Here is a 20,944-nt window from a genome sequence, read left to right as displayed (position 1 = left end):
AAGGCCCAGGACCTGATGGATTCACAGCAGAATTCTACCAGATGTACAAAGAAACGCTGGTAGCATTCCTACAGATATTATTCATAAAAATTGAGGAGGGAAGACTCCTCCCCAACTTACTCTATGAGGCCAGCATCATGTTGATATCAACAATGGGCAGAGACACAACAACGGAAAACTTCAGGCCACTATCCTTGATGAACATCAATGCAGAAATCCTCAGCAGAATACTTGCAAACCAAATCCAGCAGCACATCAAAAAGCTAATCCACCATGGTCAAGTAGGCTTCATCCCCAGAATGCAAGATTGGTTCAACATACAAATATCAATAAATGTGATTCATCACATGAACAGAGACTAAAGACAAAAAACCACAGTAGATGCAGAAAAGGCCTTCGATAAAATTCAACACCCCTCCATGTTAAAAACTCAGTAACCTAGGTATTGAAGGAACATACCTCAATATAATAGAGCCATCTCTGACAAATCCACAACCAACATTATAGTGCACAGGTGAAAGCTGGAAGCATTCCCCTTGAAAACTGGCACAAGACAAGGCTACCCTCTCTCACCACTTCTATTCAGCATAGTATTGGAAGTCCTAGCTAGAGCAGTCAGGCAAAAGAAAGAAAGAAAGGGCATCCAAATAGGAAAAGAGAAAGTCAAACTATCTGTAGACAACATGATTCTATATGTAGGAAACCCCATAGTCTGGGCCCAGACACTCACTTTTCAGCTGACAACTTCAGCAGAGCTGCAGGATACAAAAATTAGTGTGCAAAAATGATTAGTATTCTTATACATCAACAATAGCCAGACCGAGAGCCAGATCAGAAAGGCAATCTCATTCACAGTTGCCACAGACCTTCCCCGCTCCCACACACACACACCCTAGAAATACAGCTAACCAGGGAGGTGAAAGATATATGCAATGAGAATTACAAAATACTGTTCAAAGAAATCAGAGAAGACACAAACAAATAGAAAAACACCCCATGCTCATGAATAGGAAGAATCAGTATCATGGAAATGGCTGTAGTGCCCAAAGCAATGTACAGATTCAATACTATTCCTATCAGACTACCAATGACATTTTTCACAGAACTAGAAAAACCTATTTTAGAATTTATATGGAACCAAAAATAGCCAAGGCAGTCCTAAGCAAAAAGAACAAAGCTGAAGGCATCACGTTACCCTACTTCAAACTATACTACAAGGCTACAGTAACCAAACAGCATGATACTGGTACAAAACAAGCACATTGAGCAATGGAACAGAATAGAGAGCCAGAAATAAAGGCCACGTATCTACAACCATCTGATCTTTGACAAAGCTAACAAAACGAAGCAATGGGAAAAAAACTCGCTATTCAGTAAATGGTGCTGGGATAACTGGCTAGCCATATGCGGAAAATTGAAGGTGGACTCCTTCTTTATACCATGTACAAAAATCAACTCAAGATGGATTAAAAACAGATGTAAAATCCAAAACTACAAAATCCCTGGAAGACAACCTAGGCAGTATCATCCTGGACCTAGGAACGGGCAAAGATTTGATGACGAAGATACCAAAAGCCATCGCAACAAAAGCAAAAATTGACAAGTGGGATCTAATTAAACTTTTTTTTTGAGACAGAGTCTCACTCTGTCGCCCAGGCTGGAGTGCAGTGGCCGGATCTCAGCTCACTGCAAGCTCCACCTCCCGGGTTTACGCCATTCTCCTGCCTCAGCCTCCCGAGTAGCTGGGACTACAGGCGCCCACCACCTCGCCCGGCTAGTTTTTTGTATTTTTTAGTAGAGACAGGGTTTCACCGTGTTAGCCAGGATGGTCTCGATCTCCTGACCTCGTGATCCGCCCGTCTCGGCCTCCCAAAGTGCTGGGATTACAGGCTTGAGCCACCGTGCCCAGCCTAAAAGCCATCGCAACAAAAGTAAAAATTGACAAGTGGGCCCTAATTAAACTTAAAGAGCTTCCATACAGCAAAAGAAACTATCAACAGAGTAAACAGACAACCCACAGAATGGGAGAAAATTTTTGCAAACTATACCGTTGACAAAGGTCTAATATGCAGCATTTATAAGGAGCTTAAATTTACAGGAGAAAATCCTATTAAAACGTGGACAAAGGACACAAACAGACATTTCTCGAAAGAAGACATACATGGGGCCAACAAACGTAAAAAAAGCTCAATATCACTGATCATTAGAGAATTGCAAATCAAAACCACAATGAGATACCATCTAACACCAGTCAGAATGGCTATTACTAAGAACTAAAAAAATAAGAGATGCTGTCAAGGTTGCTGAGAAAAGGGATCGCTTAAAACCGTTGGTGGGAGTGTAAATCAGTTTAACCATTGTGGAAAGCAGTAAGGCAATTCATCAAAGAGCTAAAAACAGATACACCGTTAGACCCAGCAATCCCATTACTGGGTATATACCCAGTGGAATATAAAGCATTCTGCCATAAAGACACATGCATGTGAATGTTCATTGCAGCACCATTCACAATATCAAAGACATGGAATCAACCCAAATGCCCATCAATGACAGATTGAATAAAGAAAATGTGGTACATATACACTGTGAAATGTTATGTAGCCATGAAAAAGAATAAGATCGTCCTTAGCAAACTAATGCAGGAACAGAAAACCAAATACCACATGTTCTTGCTTATAAATGGGAGCTAAAAGATAACTTATGAACACAAAGAAGGAAACAATAGACACTGGGGTCTACTTTGTAGGGGGTTGGAAGGAGGGAGAGGAGCAGAAAACATAACTCTTGGACACTGGCCTTAATACCTAGGTGATGAAATAATATGTACAGCAAACCTCCATGATGTGTTTAACTGCGTAGCAAACCTTCACATGTACCCCCAAACCTAAAATAAAAGTTTAAAAAGACCAAATACTTCTGCTTGGCACATGTTCTTCTCTAGGCGAGACACAATGGTTATGCACAACGGTCACTGCTTAACTATTATTAACACTTAACAGTGCACACTTAACAGTGTGAGTACTTAAAAAAAACTTCTTATTTGACATAATTTCAGACTTAGAGAAAATATATAAGAATGGCACCAAAATTCTTGTACACCTTCACTCAAATATTCTAAATTTTAACACTTCTGACTAGGAGTGTTCTACCATGAATTTCAGTTTCTCAAAGGTTTGGGAACTTTCATGTTTCTTTGTTTTATAGACTTGAACCAGCTCCTGATAGAGTGTTTTAAATACAGTGGCTTAGTTGTTGCTTACTCAGAGATAGAATAATAGAATGTTACCCTTAGAAAGGATCTTAGTTATTGTCCAAATGTCTTATTTTACTGAGGCCCAAGGATGTTGATGGCCTGTCCAGAAGAGGTTCGCATAAGTAGCAACAAAAATGGGACTAGAATGAATAGCTTTTTCGCAAAATTGGGGGTGACAGAAATTATAAATTTTAGGTTTTGCTAAGTATCAAAGAATGAACTTCATTATGGAAAGGTTGTTCAAGCATATGAATCATTATTGTGTTACCCTATATTAAAAATTCTTTTTTTTTTTTTTTTTTTTTTTTTTGAGACGAATCTTGTTCTGTCGCCCAGGCTGGAGTGCAGTGGCGCGATCTCGGCTTACTGCAGGCTGCACCTCCCGGGTTCACGCCATTCTCCTGCCTCAGCCCCCCGAGTAACTGGGACTACCGGCACCCACCACCACACCCGGCTAATTTTTTGTATTTTTAGTGGAGACAGGGTTTCACCGTGTTAGCCAGGATGGTCTCTATCTGCTGACCTTGTAATCCACCAGCCTCGGCCTCCCAAAGTGCTGGGATTACAGGTGTGAGCCGCCGCGCCCGGCCTAAAAATTCTTTAAATAGAACATAAAAGTGTGCAGATTATGGGATGGATTTCTAGAGTATATGAACACATCCATGCAGCCACCATTCTGTGCAAAAAAACAGAATATTACAGAAACCCCTCTGTGCCTCTTAGAAAAATAACTATCCTGAAAACAACATGTGTTAATTTTTTTTGTTTGGGACTGTTATGTAAGTGGAATAATGCAAAATATATTTTTATGTTTGGCTTTGGCTCAAAATTGTTTGCACAATTCATGACTGTAAATGGAGTAGCAGTTCTCAGAGTGTGACTGTTTTGTTATGGGATAAGAGGGGCAAATTCACAATTTTCCAAAAAGTCTATTAAAATATCCTGTCCTTTTTTAGTTACATATCTGTATAAGGCTAGATTTTTCTTCATATGCTTTGACCAAAACAATGTGTCTTAACAAGTTGAATACAGAAACAGGTGAGAGTCCTGCTGTTTCTGTTAAGCCAGACATGAGAAATATATAAATATAAAAACTATGCCATTCTCATTAAAATTTTTTTACAAAATAGTTATTTTTTTACCAAAAATGTTACTCATGTTAATATGTAGTGGTTTTACTATTGCCATTTTAAAGTAAATTAATAAGTATTTAAAAATTTTTTAGTTTTAATATCTAATATTGCAAATATCAATAGATATAACCACATAAACAAAATTCATTAGAGTTTCTCATAACTTTTAAGACTGAGAAAGGATTCTGGAACCAAAACGTTTGAGTCACTGACGTAATATTATTTAATTTACAATTCTGTCATAAGTAATGATGTTGAGCTCCTTTTCATGTGCTTGTTGCCCATTTGAATATCCTCTTTTCTAAAGTGCTCGCTAAGCCCTTTGCTCATTGTTTAATTGGGTTATCTTTTAATAATTGATTTATAGTCCTCACCCCTTATTTTCTGTCCTGGTTAAGAAGTCCGGAAGATAATTTTCTCATTTTATCTTCTAGATTCTTTGTTGTTTTTGCCTTTTCACAGTTAGATCTAAAATTCACATGGAATTGATTTTTGTGTATGATGAAGTAAAGGTCAGATTGAATTCCCCTATGGATATTCAGTGTACCAAACCTTTTATTTATTTATTTTTTTGAGACAGTCTTGCTCTGTCTCCCAGGGTGGAGTGTGGTGGCACGATCTCAGCTTATTGCAGCCTCTGCCTCCTGGGTTCAAGCAGTTCTCCTGTCTCAGCCTCTCGAGTAGCTGGGACTACAGGCGTGCGCCATCATACCCAGCTCATTTTTGTATTTTTAGTAGAGATGGGGTTTTGCCACGTTGTTCAGGCTGGTCTCTGACCCCTGACCTCAAGTGATCATCCATCTTAGCCTCCCAAAGTGGTTGGATTACAGGTATGAGCCACCGTGCCTGGCTCCAAACATCATTTATTGTCATTACTTTTAACCAGCAAATCTAATCACAGAAAAACATTTTCTTCCAAATAGTAGTATCATGGCTTTAGAGAAAGCATTAAATGTTTGTTAAAGTAACTCATGTTAATGTCTAATGGTGTTTTACTTTACAGTTTTAAAGAAAATATATTTAATAGTTATGTTAATGTGAATTTTAAAATAATTTTAAACCTTCAAAGAAAAATGAAATACAAATGCGGTAGTATTCAGTTTTACTAGGTTAAGGTATTCTGGGCTTTAGCCAGTTGTTTTTTGTAATATTCATCTATTTAAAACATGACTTTCTGTTAACGGTGTAGAGCAGTATTTTATCATGTTGCCTTTAAAGTAAAAGTGGATATCGCAGAATTCATTCCAAACTATTTACTTTTCAGGAAACGTTTTGATGGTAAATTACAATCAGAATCAACTAATAATGGAAAAAATAAGAGGGATGTAGATTTCGAAGGTACAGATGAACCCGTTTTTGGAAAGAAGCCCAGGATAGAAGAGTCAATAACTGAAGACTTAAGGTAATATTTCCAAAGTCCTAAATGTTAATAACTCATAATTCAGGTGGTTGCATGAGATTTTAAAACTTGTTTCCATGTTGCTACTTAGATATATGCCTGTGTTCAAGAAATGAAGGTATTCTTTCTATTTTTATACAGGCATGTAAATATAGAACACTTACTGAAGTTTGGGGAATTGGAAAGCAATATAGAAAATACTCATCTTTTAATACTTTAGAATCCAGTTTTGAGAAAAAAATCTTAACACCTGATTTTTTTTTTTTAAAGAAATACATTTTCTTTATGTGTTAATGCCTCAGGAAGAGGATAACTGGAAGAGTGGAATAAAAGAAAAAAATAAAGCTAACTCAGTAGAAGGAATAAGTGGGAAGGAACATTAGAGGGAATTAGATTTTCATTGTTGCATGTAAAGTGGCTGTGCATCTCAAGACTCCTGCTATGGTCATCTGTGGCTGGAATTGCTGGTATTTATCTGATGTTGGAAGCTGGAACTTTCTAAATGTTGATGCCAGTACCCTTGGCTGACCTGTTTTCTATTGTGGTAATGATCTTACAACTTTGCTTCTCCCTTCTAATGTGCCATATTTGAACTTGGCACTACCATGAAGAGTTTACAATTTCTGTAGTTTTTTTTTTTTTTTAAACCAGTTAACGTTCGTTATAGTTAGTAAAATTATCTCCTATAAATGGTGATAGATGTGTCACTGGAATATTTAAGATGCTTCGTTTTCCCAGGCTACTATAATAAGTTACAAAATAATATTTTGTAGTTTAAAGTCATTGTTACTTGTTTGTAACTTTTGAGTTTGTCCAAAGTAGTAGTATTGACTTAAATCTCAGAAGTACAGTAAGATAATGAATCTAGCACAGAAATACATCTATTTTTCTTCAGTTTATTCAGTTTTGCCTTTTCAGAGTCTAAACAGATGAGCATAATGTAGGATTTTGATGAGAATAAGGAACTTTTTTTTTTTTTTGAGGCATTGTCTCACTCTGTCACCCAGGCTGGAGTGCAGTGGTGTGATCATAGCTCACTGCAGTCTAAACCTCCCCAGGGTCAAGTGATTCTCCTGCCTCAGCCTCTTGAGTAGCTGGGACTACAGGTGTGTGCCACCACATGTGCTAATTTTTGAGTTTTTTGTAGTGAGGTTTTGCCGTATTGCCCAGGCTGGTCTTGAACTCCTGGGCTCAAGTAACCCACCCACTTCAGCCTCCCAAAGTGTTGGGATAACAGGTGTGAGCCACTGTGCCTGGCCAGGAACACCTCTATAAATAATAGCAACAAATGAATTGGGCTAGTTTATTTTATACTTTCTATTGTGCAATGGTTTATAACCAGCTTATGTTTTGAAGTGGTGACAGTGCTTGGTAGAGGTACTTTTTATTCAAAAGAGTTATTAGAACTAAGCTGACATAATTATTTGAATAATCCTTGGCATTATGTTCTGTATCTGTAATAAAGGATGTTAACTGGTCATTTTTAATTTTCAGGGTGTATATGCATAATGTGAAAACATTTCTATGTATTCTTAATAGCCAAAGTTTTTCCTGTGTGGAATACTGATGATTGGACATTGTCATTTTCCTTAACAATGCGATGTGAGGCTTATTATCAAATTATAGAAAAGTAATTTATTTTTGTGTAACTTTAAACAATATTTTTTTTAAGTTTGGCAGACCTGATGCCCAGAGTCAAGGTACAATCAGTTGAAACTGTTGAAGGGTGTACACATGAGGTAAGCACAAACAACATACAGAAGGTTAGTGTTATAAATGGGATTTTTCTTTGGACTATCTAGTATGATGATCAGCAGACAGTTTAGCCTTGAGGGCCTTGGAAACAATAAATAGTTTCCATGGGGTACCTAGTGGAAGAGTTGGGGCTTTGTAATTAAACTTGGGTTCAGATCCTCCCCCAGCATTTTTCCTAACTATAATCTTGGGTAAGTTTCTTATTTTAACAACCTTTTTTTTTTTTTTGGCTGAATTTCGCTGTTATCACCCAGGCTGGAGTGCAATGGCACGATCTCGGCTCACTGCAACCTCTGCCTCTTGGGTTCAAGCGATTCTCCTGCCTCAGCCTCCTGGGTAGCTGGGATTACAGGCACGCACCACCACGCCCGGCTAAATTTTTGTATTTTTAGTAGAGACAGGGTTTCACTCTGTTGGCCAGGCTGATCTCAGACTCCTGACCTCGTGATCCACCTGCCTCAGCCTCCTAAAGTGCTGGGATTACAGGCGTGAGCCACCATGCCAGGCCAATCTTGGGTAAATTTCTTAACTTCTTTGTTTATTAAAAAACATTGTTTTTTTGAAGTTTTTAAATTTGTGATAAAGGGATCTACCTAGTGGTGTGGTTGTGAGGATTATAGAAGTAAATTAGGTAAAGTACCTAGCATAGAGTAGGTGTTTAGAACATTCCTACTCCTAAAGTTAAGTAACAGTGCTACTTTTGAAGGTTCCATGCTATTTCAAGTCTTGCGCCATTGACTGGTAAATTGCAGTTTCTTTGTTCTGCCACAAGATGGTGGTCAGTGATAGCTTGTATCCATTTAGAAGTGAGAATTTATACACATTAGGGACATAATGGAACTATAACACTGTTTTCTTCTCAAAACTTTTTATTATAGTATAAACATTATAGCAAGTTATTTTTATAGGTAATTGGAGAATCTCATTAAAAGTCTATTGAATAAGCAGAGTAATCCAAATTAACAAAAAGGCTTTTGATGTAGGTTTAGAACCTTATCTTTTTTTAAAAAAAACTTTAGATTCAGGAGGTACATATGCAGGTTTGATTTTTTTTTTTTTTTTTTTTAAGAGTCTAACTGTGTCGTCCAGGCTGGAGTGCAGTGATGCGATCTCAGCTCACTGCAACCTCCGCATCCCAGACTCAAGCAATCCTTCTGCCTCAGCCTCCCAAGCAGCTGGGATTACAAGTGCATGCCACCACGCCTGGCTAATTTTTTTTATTTTTTAGTTTTTATTTTTATTTTTAGTAGAGACTGAGTTTCACCATGTTGGTCAGGCTGGTCTCAAACTCCTGACTTCAGGTGATCCACCCGTCTTGGCCTCCCAAAGTGCTGGGATTACAGGCGTGAGGCACTGTGCCTAGCCATATGCAGGTTTGTTACATGGGTATATTGTGTGATGCTGAGGTTTGGGCTTCAGTTGAACCTGTCACCCAAATAGTGAACATACTACCCAATAGGTATTAAATAGTTTTTCAACCCTTTCCCACTTTCACTTCCTGCTTTTGGAGTCCTCAGTGTCTATTGTTCCTATGTTTATGTCCATGTGTACCCTATGTTTAGCTTTCACTAAACATAGCAAGAATTATGCAGTATTTGATTTTCTGTTTCTGCATTAAATCACTTAGGATGATGGCCTCCAGCTGCATCCATATTACTGCAAAGGACATGATTTTTAGAAATTTATCTTTTAAAATATTTATTTTTCTACCAAAAGTCTCTTATGTTTTAGAAATAGTACATAGTGTCTGACAGATGCGATGTCCATTTGATCATTCAAGATATGTTAGACCCTATTCAGTTATCTGGGCTTATAAAAGATGGAAAAACATAAACATGACTGGGCGCGGTGGTTCACATCTGTAATCCCAGCACTTTGGGAGGGCGAGGCAGGCAGATTGCCTGAGGTCAGGAGTTTGAGACCAGTCTGGCCGGCATGGTGAAACCCCATCTCTATGAAAAATACAAAAAAAATTAGCTGAGCGTGGTGGTGTGTGCCTGTAATCCCAGCTACTCAGGAGGCTGAGGCAGGGAAATTGTTGAACCAGGGAGGTGGAGGTTGCAGTGAGCTGAGATCGCACCACTGTACTCAAGCCTGGGTAGCAGAGCAAGACTCTGTCTCAAAAATAAATAAATAAATAGATAAATAAATAAATAAACTCTATTTTCAAGAGGTCAAAAGCCCTTTCTGTGCTCCATGATTATCTTTAAGCCCACCGTTTTGTCACTTCTTACTTTCTCAGCAGGGTGACTTTTCCTCTTCACAGGCTTGAGGATATCAAGTTGAAATGTCCTCTGATTATAACCTCCATCACCAAGGCTATTTGCACCTGTCACATTCCCCTTCCAGACTAAGGATGGTTGTTCTGCCAGTGTTGTTGGTTGTATCTTATCCTATCTCCACAAAGACTTTATTTATTTTTAATTATTATACTGTAAGTTCTGGGGTACATGTGCAGAATGTGCAATTTTGTTACATGGGTATACACGTGCCACAGTGGTTTGCTGCACCCATCAACTTGTCAACCTTCGTTAGGTATTTCCCCTAATGCTATCCCTCCCCTAGCCCCCCACCCCTCTACAGGCCCCGGTGTGTGATGTTCCCTGCCCTGTGTCCATGTGATCTCATTGTTCAACTCCCACCTAGGAGTGAGAACATGCAGTGTTTGGTTTTGTGTTCTTGTGATAATTTGCTGAGAATGACGGTTTCCAGCTTCATTCATGTCCCTGCAAAGGACATGAACTCATCACCTTTTATGGCTGCATAGTATTCCATGGTGTATATGTGCCACATTTTCTTTATTCAGTCTGTCATTGATGGACATTTGGCTTGGTTCCAAGTCTTTGCTGTTGTGAATAGTGCCGCAATAAACATACGTATGCGTGTGTTTTTGTAGTAGCATGATTTATAATCCTTTGGGTATATACCCAGTAATGAGATTGCTGGGTCAAATGGTATTTCTAGTTCTAGATCCTTGAGGAATCGCCACACTGCACAAAGACTTTATTAATTTCGTTTTCCCTTAACTATCTCTAGAGTCTCCTTTTTTCTAATTGCCATTCCCTGTCAGCATATGAGCATTCAAAAGTTTCTCTTTTTGTTCTATGTTGTTTTCTACTCACTGTGTTGTTATTCTTCTGTGTTGTAGTAGTTTCAACTTTAATAAATACACAGTTTCTTCAGGGAAATAAACATCAGCTTTCAATTATTACCTGTAGACAGCAAGTAGATGTAATTTTTGAGTGTCGAAACTAGCTTTTTGCCTTGTTCTTAAAGACAGTTATTTGATTTACAGTGTCTGAGACAGTTGAAGTTCATCATTCTAGTTCATCAGTTTTATTTTCCAAACAATCATTCGTTATGGAATGCTAAATACATCAGTTGTCAAATAGTTGGTGAGGTGTTTTGTTTTGTTTTGTTTCTTTTTTACTTTGTTATCAGGTTGCGCTTCCTGCAGATGAAGATTATTTACCACTTAAACCTCGAGTTGGAAAAGCTGCTAAGGTCTGTACTTTGGGTGATACAGTTTATATAGTTTTGTGAGACTCTCTTTTTCTTAAAATTCTTGTTTCAGGCCGGGCGCGGTGGCTCAAGCCTGTAATCCCAGCACTTTGGGAGGCCGAGATGGGCGGATCACGAGGTCGGGAGATCGAGACCATCCTGGCTAACACGGTGAAACCCCGTCTCTACTAAAAAAATACAAAAAACTAGCCGGGCAAGGTGGCGGGCGCCTGTAGTCCCAGCTACTCGGGAGGCTGAGGCAGGAGAATGGCGTGAACCCGGGAGGCGGAGCTTGCAGTGAGCTGAGATCCGGCCACTGCACTCCAGCCTGGGCGACAGAGCGAGACTCCGTCTCAAAAAAAAAAAAAAAAAAAATTCTTGTTTCAAATGACATTTTTATATTTCCCAGAACATACATATGTATGTATCAAAAACAAGCCAACCAAAGACAAATATAGTGAGAACGGAATCAGTTAACAGCTATGCTGGAAACCAGCCATCACGTGATGAGATTTTAAAATATTAAAGTTGTGATTCTCAACCTTTTAAAAGAATGTAATGAAAGTTATCAGCCTTTCTACAGAAAAAAATACATGCGTACTAGTTTTTGCCTATAGTTTTAGGGTTTTAACAGGCTTCTAATGAAACCCGAACTCTGCTTTTATTAGACGGGTTTTGAAGGCCTGATAGACCTTAAAAGGCCAAGAAATTTTAAGGTTTAATTTTCCAAGTAATTTTCTGTAAATAAAAAAGGCAGTATGGTAGAGTATGCATAAACTCTTAAAGTCTAATAGATGTAATATTCTGCCTCTACAGAGTGAACTTTACTGAGAGACTTCACTTTTTAGAGCCTCAGAGTTCCTGCCTATGAAAGGAAATAATATCTATGATAGGGGTTGTTGTGAAAATTAGTAATAATATATGGAAAATGTGTTACATAGTGCCTGGCCACAGAGCTTGTTTTTGATAAATGGTAATGATTATTTTGTTATTAATATAATACGTACCAACATAATGTAATAATCGAAAGATTAGAGAGCAGAATTAGCTTCTATGTTGTTTGGCCAAAAATGTAGTTTACTGTTCCTTATTTTCACTAATGTGTAGTATTATGTTTTCTAAATAGAATTATAAAGGAATACTCCCAGAATGCTTTGGGGGGTAGCCTGCTTGTGTTTTGATTTTAAGTATGCTCTGATACGACTAGATGTTTTTATGCAGATACTAATATTTTGTTTTTACAGGAATACCCATTCATTCTTGATGCTTTTCAAAGAGAAGCCATTCAGTGTGTTGACAATAATCAGTCTGTTCTAGTATCTGCACATACATCAGCGGGAAAAACAGTATGCGCCGAGTGAGTAGCTTTCTTTTTAAAATCACTTTGTGTCTTATTTCACTCTTTAGAAGTTTCTTTTTTGTTGTTTGTTTAATTTCTGCAAGTAAAGATGGTTTTACTTGTCCCTTTTGAACAATGTCTTGTCTTATTGAACCTTTAATATAGTGTTTAATTGAAGTAATAAAAGAGGACATTCTTTTCTTGTTCCTCATATTAGGAGAAAAACACTCAGGCTTTCATTATTAAGCATGATATTACCTGTTGGTTTTTCACAGATGCTTTTTATTTATCAGTTTGAGGAACTTCTGTTCCTAGTTTGCAGAGATTTTGTTTGCGTATGTATGTCTGTGTGTATAAAATATTTAGATACTAGATTTTGTCAAGTGCTTTTTTTGCATCTATTGACGTGATTTTTTTTTTTTCTTCTGTGTAGTCATGGCTCGCTGCAGCCTTGACCTCTGGGCTCGGGCAATCTGCCTGCCTCAGCCTCCCTAGTAGATGGTACTAAAAGCATGCACCATCACACCTGTCTAATTTTTTATTTTTGTTGAGAGACAACACAGGGTCTCACGCTCAAACAGGCTGGTCTCAAACTCCTGGGGTCAAGCAGTCGTCCCACCTTGGCCTCCCAAATTGCTGGGATTACAGGCATGAGCTACTATGCCTGGCCATGTTTTTGATATGTTTCTTAAATAATAATATGTTTCTTAAATAATTTGACATGTCTGATAAGTGACGTTTGATCTTGTTTTCTGTACAGCATCATTTCCCTTTTATCTGAAGAAATGCCTTTAGCATTTTATTATAGTGCAGTTCTACTGATGAGAAAATCTTTTACTTTTTTATTTTTGAGAGGTATTTTCCTTTGGTATAGAATTGTAATTTTCTTTTAAGACTGGCTTTTGACTTGCATAGTTTATGACAAGAAATCCCAGTATACCTTTGATCCTCTGTACATAATGTGTCTTTTTTCCTCTGGCTGCTTTTAATATTTATTTTGATCATTGATTTTAAGCAGTTTGTTTTTTATGTACCTTGTTGTTATTTTTGCATTTTTTTTCTTGTCTTAGGGTTTGTTTTTGCAGTCCTCAGTGCTCTTGTTCAAGGACTCTATATTGGGCCACTTAAAGTTGTCTCAATACTCACTGATACTATATTCATTTTTTTTTCTTTTGAGTTTCAGTTTTGGGTCATTTTTGATGCAATGTCTTTAAATTTATTAATCTTTGCTTCTAAATTTTCAAATCTGCTGTTAATCTCATTGAGTGCTGCTTTTTTTTTTTTTTTTTTTTTTTTTTTTGAGGCAGGGTCTTGCTCTGTCACCCAGGCTGGAGTGCAGTGGCACAAATACAGCTCATTTGCATTCTCAAACTTCTGGGCGCAGGCAGTCCAACTCAGCCTCCCGAGTAGCTGGGACCGCAGGCATGCGCCACCATGACTGGCTAAGTTTTTGATAATTTGTGGGGATGAAATCTTGCTATGTTGCCTACACTGGTCTCAAACTCCTGGGCTCAGGTGATTATCCTGCCTTGGTCTCCCAAAGTGCTGGGCTTACAGGCATGAACTGAATGCATTTTTCATCTCAGATATTATATTTTCTTTGCTAGAAGTTCAGTTTATTTTTGTTTTCTTCCATGTCTTAGCTTTTTTTAGCTTCCTTTTTTTCTTAATGTTTTCTTCTATTTCTAGTTTATAGAAATGCAATCCTATCTTCTTGAACAGATAGGGTACAGTTACAAAAACTTTAAATGTCCTTGTTACTATTTTTATCTGTGTTATTTCCTGGTCTCATTGATTGGTTGACTTTCCTGCTTCTTTGGTTTTTTTTTTTTTTTAATCACTGACTTCTTGATTATAATGTGACTGAGATAGTTTTTTTTTTTTTCCCTCATGTTTCTTATACTTGAGTTTGTAGGGTTTCTTAGATGTGTGGATTTGTTATAGTTTTCATTAAATTGGGGGAAATTTCAGACATTTTTTACTGCAAATATTGCCCTTACCTTTATTTCTTTGAGGACTCCGGTTATACTTACATCAGGCCCCTTTAAGTTGTTCACAGCCCACTGAAGCTGTGCTTATTTATTATAATTTTATTTTTGGTTTCTGTGTTTCATTTTGGATAGTTTCTATTGCTGTGACTTCAGGTTTATTCACTGTTTTTTTTTTAATTGCAATGTCTTAATCTGCTTTTAATACTAGCCAGTGTGTTTTTTAACCTCAGACACTTAAGAGTTTTCATCTGTAAAATTTTGATTTGGGTCTTTTGGTGTTTTCCGTTTTTTTACTTAACATGCTGTTTAATTTTCCTCAACTTTCTTGAGCATATAGAGTATTGTTATAGTAACTTTTAATATCCTTGTTTACTAATTCTATCATCTGTCTCATTTTTGGATCTGATTTTATTGATTTTTTAAAAAATTTCATTATAGACTGTGTTTTCCTGCATGTTGACATACCTGATACTTTTTTATTGCATGCCAAAACGTTGTGAGTTTTACCTTGTTGGGTACTGAATACTTTTGCATTTTTGTACATATTTATGAGATTTGTTCTGAGGTATAATTAAGTTGCTTGGAAAAAATATCCTTTTGAGGCTTACTTTTATGACTTTTTTAGGCGTGACTAGAATAGTGTTTAGCTAGGGCTGATTTTCCCCACTACTTAGTATTTTTCTCAGTATTCTATGCAGTGTCTTGTGAATTCTGAGGTTTTCCATTCTAGCTGGTGGGAAACCACATTTCTGCCAGTCATGTATAAGAATTGATAATTTTTATCTTTTCTCCTCTTGATTGGTTTTTCCCTGGCCTCAGATAATTTCTTAAGACTTATTCACAGATCATTACTACCTGGAGACTTGCAGATGCTCACCAGATTTTCAGAGCCTTCTCTTTGCAGTTGTCTTCTCTGGTATTCTGCCCTGCAAACTCCAGCTCCCTTTCCTTCACACACTACGATCTTGGTCTGTTCAACTTAGGGAAACTTCCAGGGTTTACCTTGGTTCCCCATCTTAGAACTGCAGTTTGGAAAATCTAGGCAGTAATTTTGGATTACCTACTTTGTTTTCTGTCTCTCGGGGTGTACTGTTCTTATATCCAGTGTATGAAACCACTGTTTCATATATTTTGTTCTGTTTATCATTGTTTCAGGTGAGTGGGTAAAGCCAGTTTCTATTACTCCATCTTGGTGTAAGTGGATGTTTTCTGTGTTGTTTTTAGTGTACATTATGTATTACTACAGTAGTTCACGTATTTTGGTAGGTTCCTGTTCTTCTAAAATATATTTGATAACCAAGATTGTGTAGTCTTGCTACTCAAAGTATAGTCCTTGATAATACCTGGGAACTTGTTAGGCAGAATCTCTAGCCCCACCCTGTAACTGCTGCTTCAGAATCTACATTTTAATAAGATCACCAGGTGATGAATATTAATGTTTGATAGGCACTGGACCATTCTAAAAGTGGATGGATGGTGCTCATTGATGTGGATGGCATTTTGCAATCTCTTGTAGATTGACTCTTTTGGTTTAACTTTTACAATTTATAACATATTTCTCTATGACTTTTCCAGTGGAGTAGCTGAATTAGGTACTCTTAACAGGAGATAAAGAGTAAAGAAGACTATAGAGAAAAGAAACATAAAAAATGGCACCAATCATCCTGTTCATCAGCCATTTCACCTTGGCATGGTGGTTGTCTTGGTCTATTTTCTGTTGCTATATTCTGCTATAACAGAATACCACAGACTGGGTAATTTATAAAGAAAGGAAGTTTATTTAGCTCATAGTTCTGGAAGCTGAGAAAACCAAGAGCATGACACAGGCCTCTGGCGAGAGTCATCCCATGGCAAGAAAGGGAGAGGAAATCGGGCCGAACTTGTCCTTTTAACTGGGGCCCATCCCCTTGATAATCCCCTCCCAAGATAATATAATTAGTATATTCATGAAGATGGAGCTTTCGTGACCTCATCACCTCTTAAAGGCCCTACTTCCAAATACCATTACTTTGGCAATTAAATTTCTACATACATTTTGTAGGGGCCATTTAAATCATAGCAGTGGTCAAAATAATTCATGAATCCTGGAATATTTTTTTCCTTATCTGGTTATCTTATTTATTATTAGTTCCTTCCAGACCTTGGCTTATCAGATCATTGTATTATTAATTCCTAATTCCGTCATCTGTCTCATTTTCAGATTTGTTTTTATTGATTTTTTTACCTTGTCATTACAGGTTATATTTTCCTGCTTCTTTGCATACCTTGCACTTTTTTATTGATACTAAAACACTGTGAATTTTACCTTGTTGGGTGCTGAATAATTTTGTATTCCTGGTCAGGGCTTATCTGGTCACTGTATTCATTCCTTTCAGACCTTGACTTAGCTGTGTAAGTCTCAGTTTTTCTCTTTGTTGAGTTAGAGGAGTGAAGTTTGTATCTTATACTGTCATCTCAGCAGTATCAGCCAGTTGCAGAGTAGTCTTTATCTGTTTCTCGGCCTTAAACACATTATGGTTCTCTATCACCCTAGTTATGTTCCGTGGAATTTCTTAAGAGTCCACTCCTGTTCAGAAGGTGCTTAAGTCACAAACCAGTTTCCTCCTAAGGCACAGGTATAGAAGAAGAGGTTTGACTACTCTTAGTTCAATTATTTTTTCACTTAGAGAAACTAATTTAATTGCAGTATGTTTGGTGCTTTATGCATTTAAAGCCAGCATATGTATACTAATTCAAATTTTGGCCATTAGTGTAACCTTGCTTTCATTTTTCCTACAAGAGGAGAGATTTTTCTGAAGAGGAAGTTTTCATATAGATATACTGAAACCTGCTCTAAAACTTGGGCTAGGAAATCATAAAGAGAATTTAAGAAATTCACCAGGATTGTAGATACTTGAAAACCCATTGAGGTTCGCTGTGGAAAACAGTCTGGCAGTTCTTCAAAAAGTTACATGTAGAATTATCATATGACCCAGCAATTCTACTCCTAGATTTGTACCCCCCAAATAATTGATAACAGGTACCTAAACGAATCTTCACAGCAGCACTATTCACAATAACCAGAAGGGAGAAACAATCCAGATGTCCATCAGTGAATGATGAATGGATAAATAAGTTGTGGTATATCCAGACAGTGGAATATTACTCAGCCATAAAAAGGAATGAAGTGCTGATACATGCTTAAAAACATTATGCCTACTAAAAGAAGTTGGAGTCAAAAAATTGCTTTATTGTATGATTCCATTTATGTGAAATATCCAGAATAGGTAAATCCATAGAGAAAGAAAGCATATTGGTGGGGGCCAGGGACTGGTGAGAGGAGGGGAGTAAAGAATAACTGCTTAGTGAGTACAGAGTGTTTTGGGAGATGATTAAAGTACTGGAATTAGATGGAAGTACTGGTTGTGTAACACTATGAATGTACTAAATGCCACTGAAATATACACTTTAAAATGGTTAATTTTATGTTATGTGAATTTCACTTCAATAAAAAGTAAACCTGATTAGGTACATAATTGTATATGCACACCAGATGTTACAATTTCAAGGAGTGGTTCGTGGATCTCACATAAAGATTTTCCCTAGTAATTAAAGGACTTTAGGTAAACTCCTACTTCAGCTCTTAACTGTAGCAGGGTACAACATTTTATTTATAAACCTGCTACTAGGACTAACATGTTGGTATCAGGTTGTTTAGGTATGTAAACCAAATACTTTTTCTGACACTGCTGATTTTTTTATTCTGTGTGAATAGCTTTATTATATAATTTACTTACCATTAAATTTGTCTATCATAAATATGTAGTTGAGTGAGTTTTAGTAAATCGGTACAATTGTGCACCCTTACCAGTTTTAAAAAACATCTATTCAGTTCTCTTGTGTGTGTTTGCATTCAAACCCATTCCTATCTCTAGCCACAGGCAAACACTGATCATCTTTTGGCCATTGTAATACTGATGTAAAAACATTCATGTGTAAGTCTTTAAGTGGACCTATGTTTTCATTTCTCTTAGGTAAGGTAGATACCTAGGAATGTAATTGCTGTATTTTATGGAAAATATGTATTTAACTGTTGAGACTGCTGAACTATTTTTTAATGTGGCTGTACCATTTTATATTCCTACCAGAAATGTATGAGGGTGCCAGTTTCTCTGCATCCTTGCCTACTCTTGGTATTGTCTTTTTTTATTATACCCATTTCAGTGATGTCACAGAGTAGTTTTAATGTGCATTTCTGTGATGACTAAGGATGTTAAGCATCATTTCATGTTTATCATTGCTTTATATATCTTTGAATTGTTTATTTCAGTCTTGCTGATGTATTAAATTGGGTTGTTGGTCTTAATTGCATTGTAAGAATTCTTTATTAGCATACAAGTTTTTTTAAAAGCAGAGGTGATTTATAAGTATGTTTTTCATTCTGTGACTTGTCTCAGTTTTCTTGATGACTATCTTTTGTAGAGAAAGCATTTTAATTTAAATGTTTAATTTCTTAATATTTTATAGAGTGATCATACAATTAGTATACCTAAGAATTACCTAATTGTGATTTTGCCTATCCCAAAATCACAAATATTTTCTTCTTCATTTTCCTTTTGCAATTTCATAGTATTAGCTCTTCCATTTAGATCTGTGATTCTTCTCAAGTTAGTTTTCCTGTAAGATGTGAGGAAAGGGTCTCAATTTACCTTTTTGTATTTGGATATACAATTGTTCCAATTGAAAGTACTATCTTTTCCCATTGAATTGAATTCTGAGTAAATTACCCGTAAATTGTGTTGGATTATTTCTGGACTTTCTGTTATGTCTTTACACTAGTACGCTATTTTGATTACTGTGGCTTTATAGTAGGTATTGATATTAGGTAATGAGAATCTTATAACTTCATTCTTTCTAAAAACTGGGCACTTCTAGGTCTTTTGTATTTCCAATAGCATTTTAAGATTAGCTTGTGAATTTCCAACCAGAAAGCCCATTTTCATTTTGATAGGGATTTTATTGAACTTATAAATTAATTTGGGGAAAATTATCATTTTAACAATACTGACTCTTTCAATCCATGAAAATGGTATATTTCTCCATTATGTAGGTCAACTTTAATTTCTGTTAGCAACATTTTGCAGTTTTCAGTGTATAGGTATTATACATGTTTTCTTAAACCTGTTCCCAAGTATTTCTGTTTATGCTATTGTGAATCACATTTTTTCTTTTTTTTTTGTATTTTTTTTTTTAATACTTTAAGTTCTAGGGTACGTATGCACAACGTGCAAGTTTGTTACATAAGTATACATGTGCCATGTTGGTGTGCTGCACCCATTAACTCGTCATTTACATTAGGTATATCTCCTAATGCTCTCCCTCCTCCTTCCACCCTCCCCACAATAGGCCCCGGTATGTGATGCTCCCCTTCCTGTGTCCAAGTGATCTCATTGTTCAATTCCCACCTATGAGTGAGAACATGCGGTGTTTGGTTTTCTGTTCTTGCGATAGTTTGCTGAGAATGATGGTTTCCAGCTGCATCCATGTCCCTACAAAGGACACAAACTCATCCTTTTTTAAAACGGCTCCTTAGTATTCCATGATTAGTATATGTGCCACATCTTCTTAATCCGGTCTGTCACTGATGGACATTTGGGTTGATTCCAAGTGTTTGCTATTGTGAATAGTGCTGCAGTAAACTCACGTGTGCATGTGTCTTTATAGCAGCATGATTTATAATCCTTTGAGTATATACCCAGTAATGGGATGGCTGAGTCAAATGGTGTTTCTAGTTCTAGATCCTTGAGGAATCGCCATACTGTTTTCCACAATGGTTGAACTAGTTTACAGTCCCACCAACAGTGTAAAAGTGTTCTATTTCTCCACATCCTCTCCAGCACCTGTTGTTTCCTGACTTCTTAATGATTGCCATTCTAACTGGTGTGAGATGGTATCTCATTGTGGTTTTGATTTGCATTTCTCTGATGGCCAGTGATGATGAGCATTTTTTCATGTGTCTGTTGGCTGTATGAATGTCTTCTTTTGCGAAGTGTCTGTTCCTATCCTTTGCCCACTTTTTGATGGGGTTGTTTATTTTTTTCTTGTAAATTTGTTTGAGTTCTTTGTAGATTCTGGATATTAGCCCTTTGTCAGATGAGTAGATTGCAAAAATTTTCTCCCATTCTGTAGGTTGCCTGTTCACTCTGATGGTAGTTTCTTTTGCTGTGCAGAAGCTCTTTAGTTTAATTAGATCCCGTTTGTCAATTTTGGCTTTTGTTGCCATTGCTTTTGGTGTTTTAGACCTGAAGTCCTTGGCCATGCCTATATCCTGAATGGTATTACCTAGGTTTTCTTCTAGAGTTTTTATGGTTTTAGGTCTAACATTTAAGTCTCTAATCCATCTTGAATTGATTTTTGTGTAAGGAGTAAGGAAAGGATCCAGTTTCAGCTTTCTACTTATGGCTAGCCAATTTTCCCAGCACCATTTATTAAATAGGGAATCCTTTCCCCATTTCTTGTTTTTGTCAGGTTTGTCAAAGATCAGATGGTTGTAGATGTGTGGTATTATTTCTGAGGACTCTGTTCTGTTCCATT

The 20,944-nt window shown here is 36.9% G+C and overlaps 1 protein-coding gene across 1 annotated transcript in view; it reads left to right on the top strand.

Moving 5' to 3' along the window:
• The window catches only part of MTREX (Mtr4 exosome RNA helicase), a 125,009-nt gene that overhangs the window by 8,495 nt on the left and 95,570 nt on the right, over positions 1-20,944 (top strand). The window contains exons 2-5 of the mRNA XM_050794685.1: positions 5,651-5,788; positions 7,458-7,524; positions 10,982-11,044; positions 12,286-12,398. Of these exons, the coding sequence (XP_050650642.1) occupies positions 5,651-5,788; positions 7,458-7,524; positions 10,982-11,044; positions 12,286-12,398 (381 nt within the window). The remainder of the gene's footprint in view (positions 1-5,650; positions 5,789-7,457; positions 7,525-10,981; positions 11,045-12,285; positions 12,399-20,944) is intronic.

The sequence above is a fragment of the Macaca thibetana genome, chromosome 6 (assembly GCF_024542745.1).
Source record: "Macaca thibetana thibetana isolate TM-01 chromosome 6, ASM2454274v1, whole genome shotgun sequence".
In the NCBI taxonomy this organism is placed as follows: Eukaryota; Metazoa; Chordata; class Mammalia; order Primates; family Cercopithecidae; genus Macaca; species Macaca thibetana.
The sequence above is the reverse complement of the archived record's forward strand: the minus strand, read 5'-3'. Positions and strand labels throughout refer to the sequence as shown.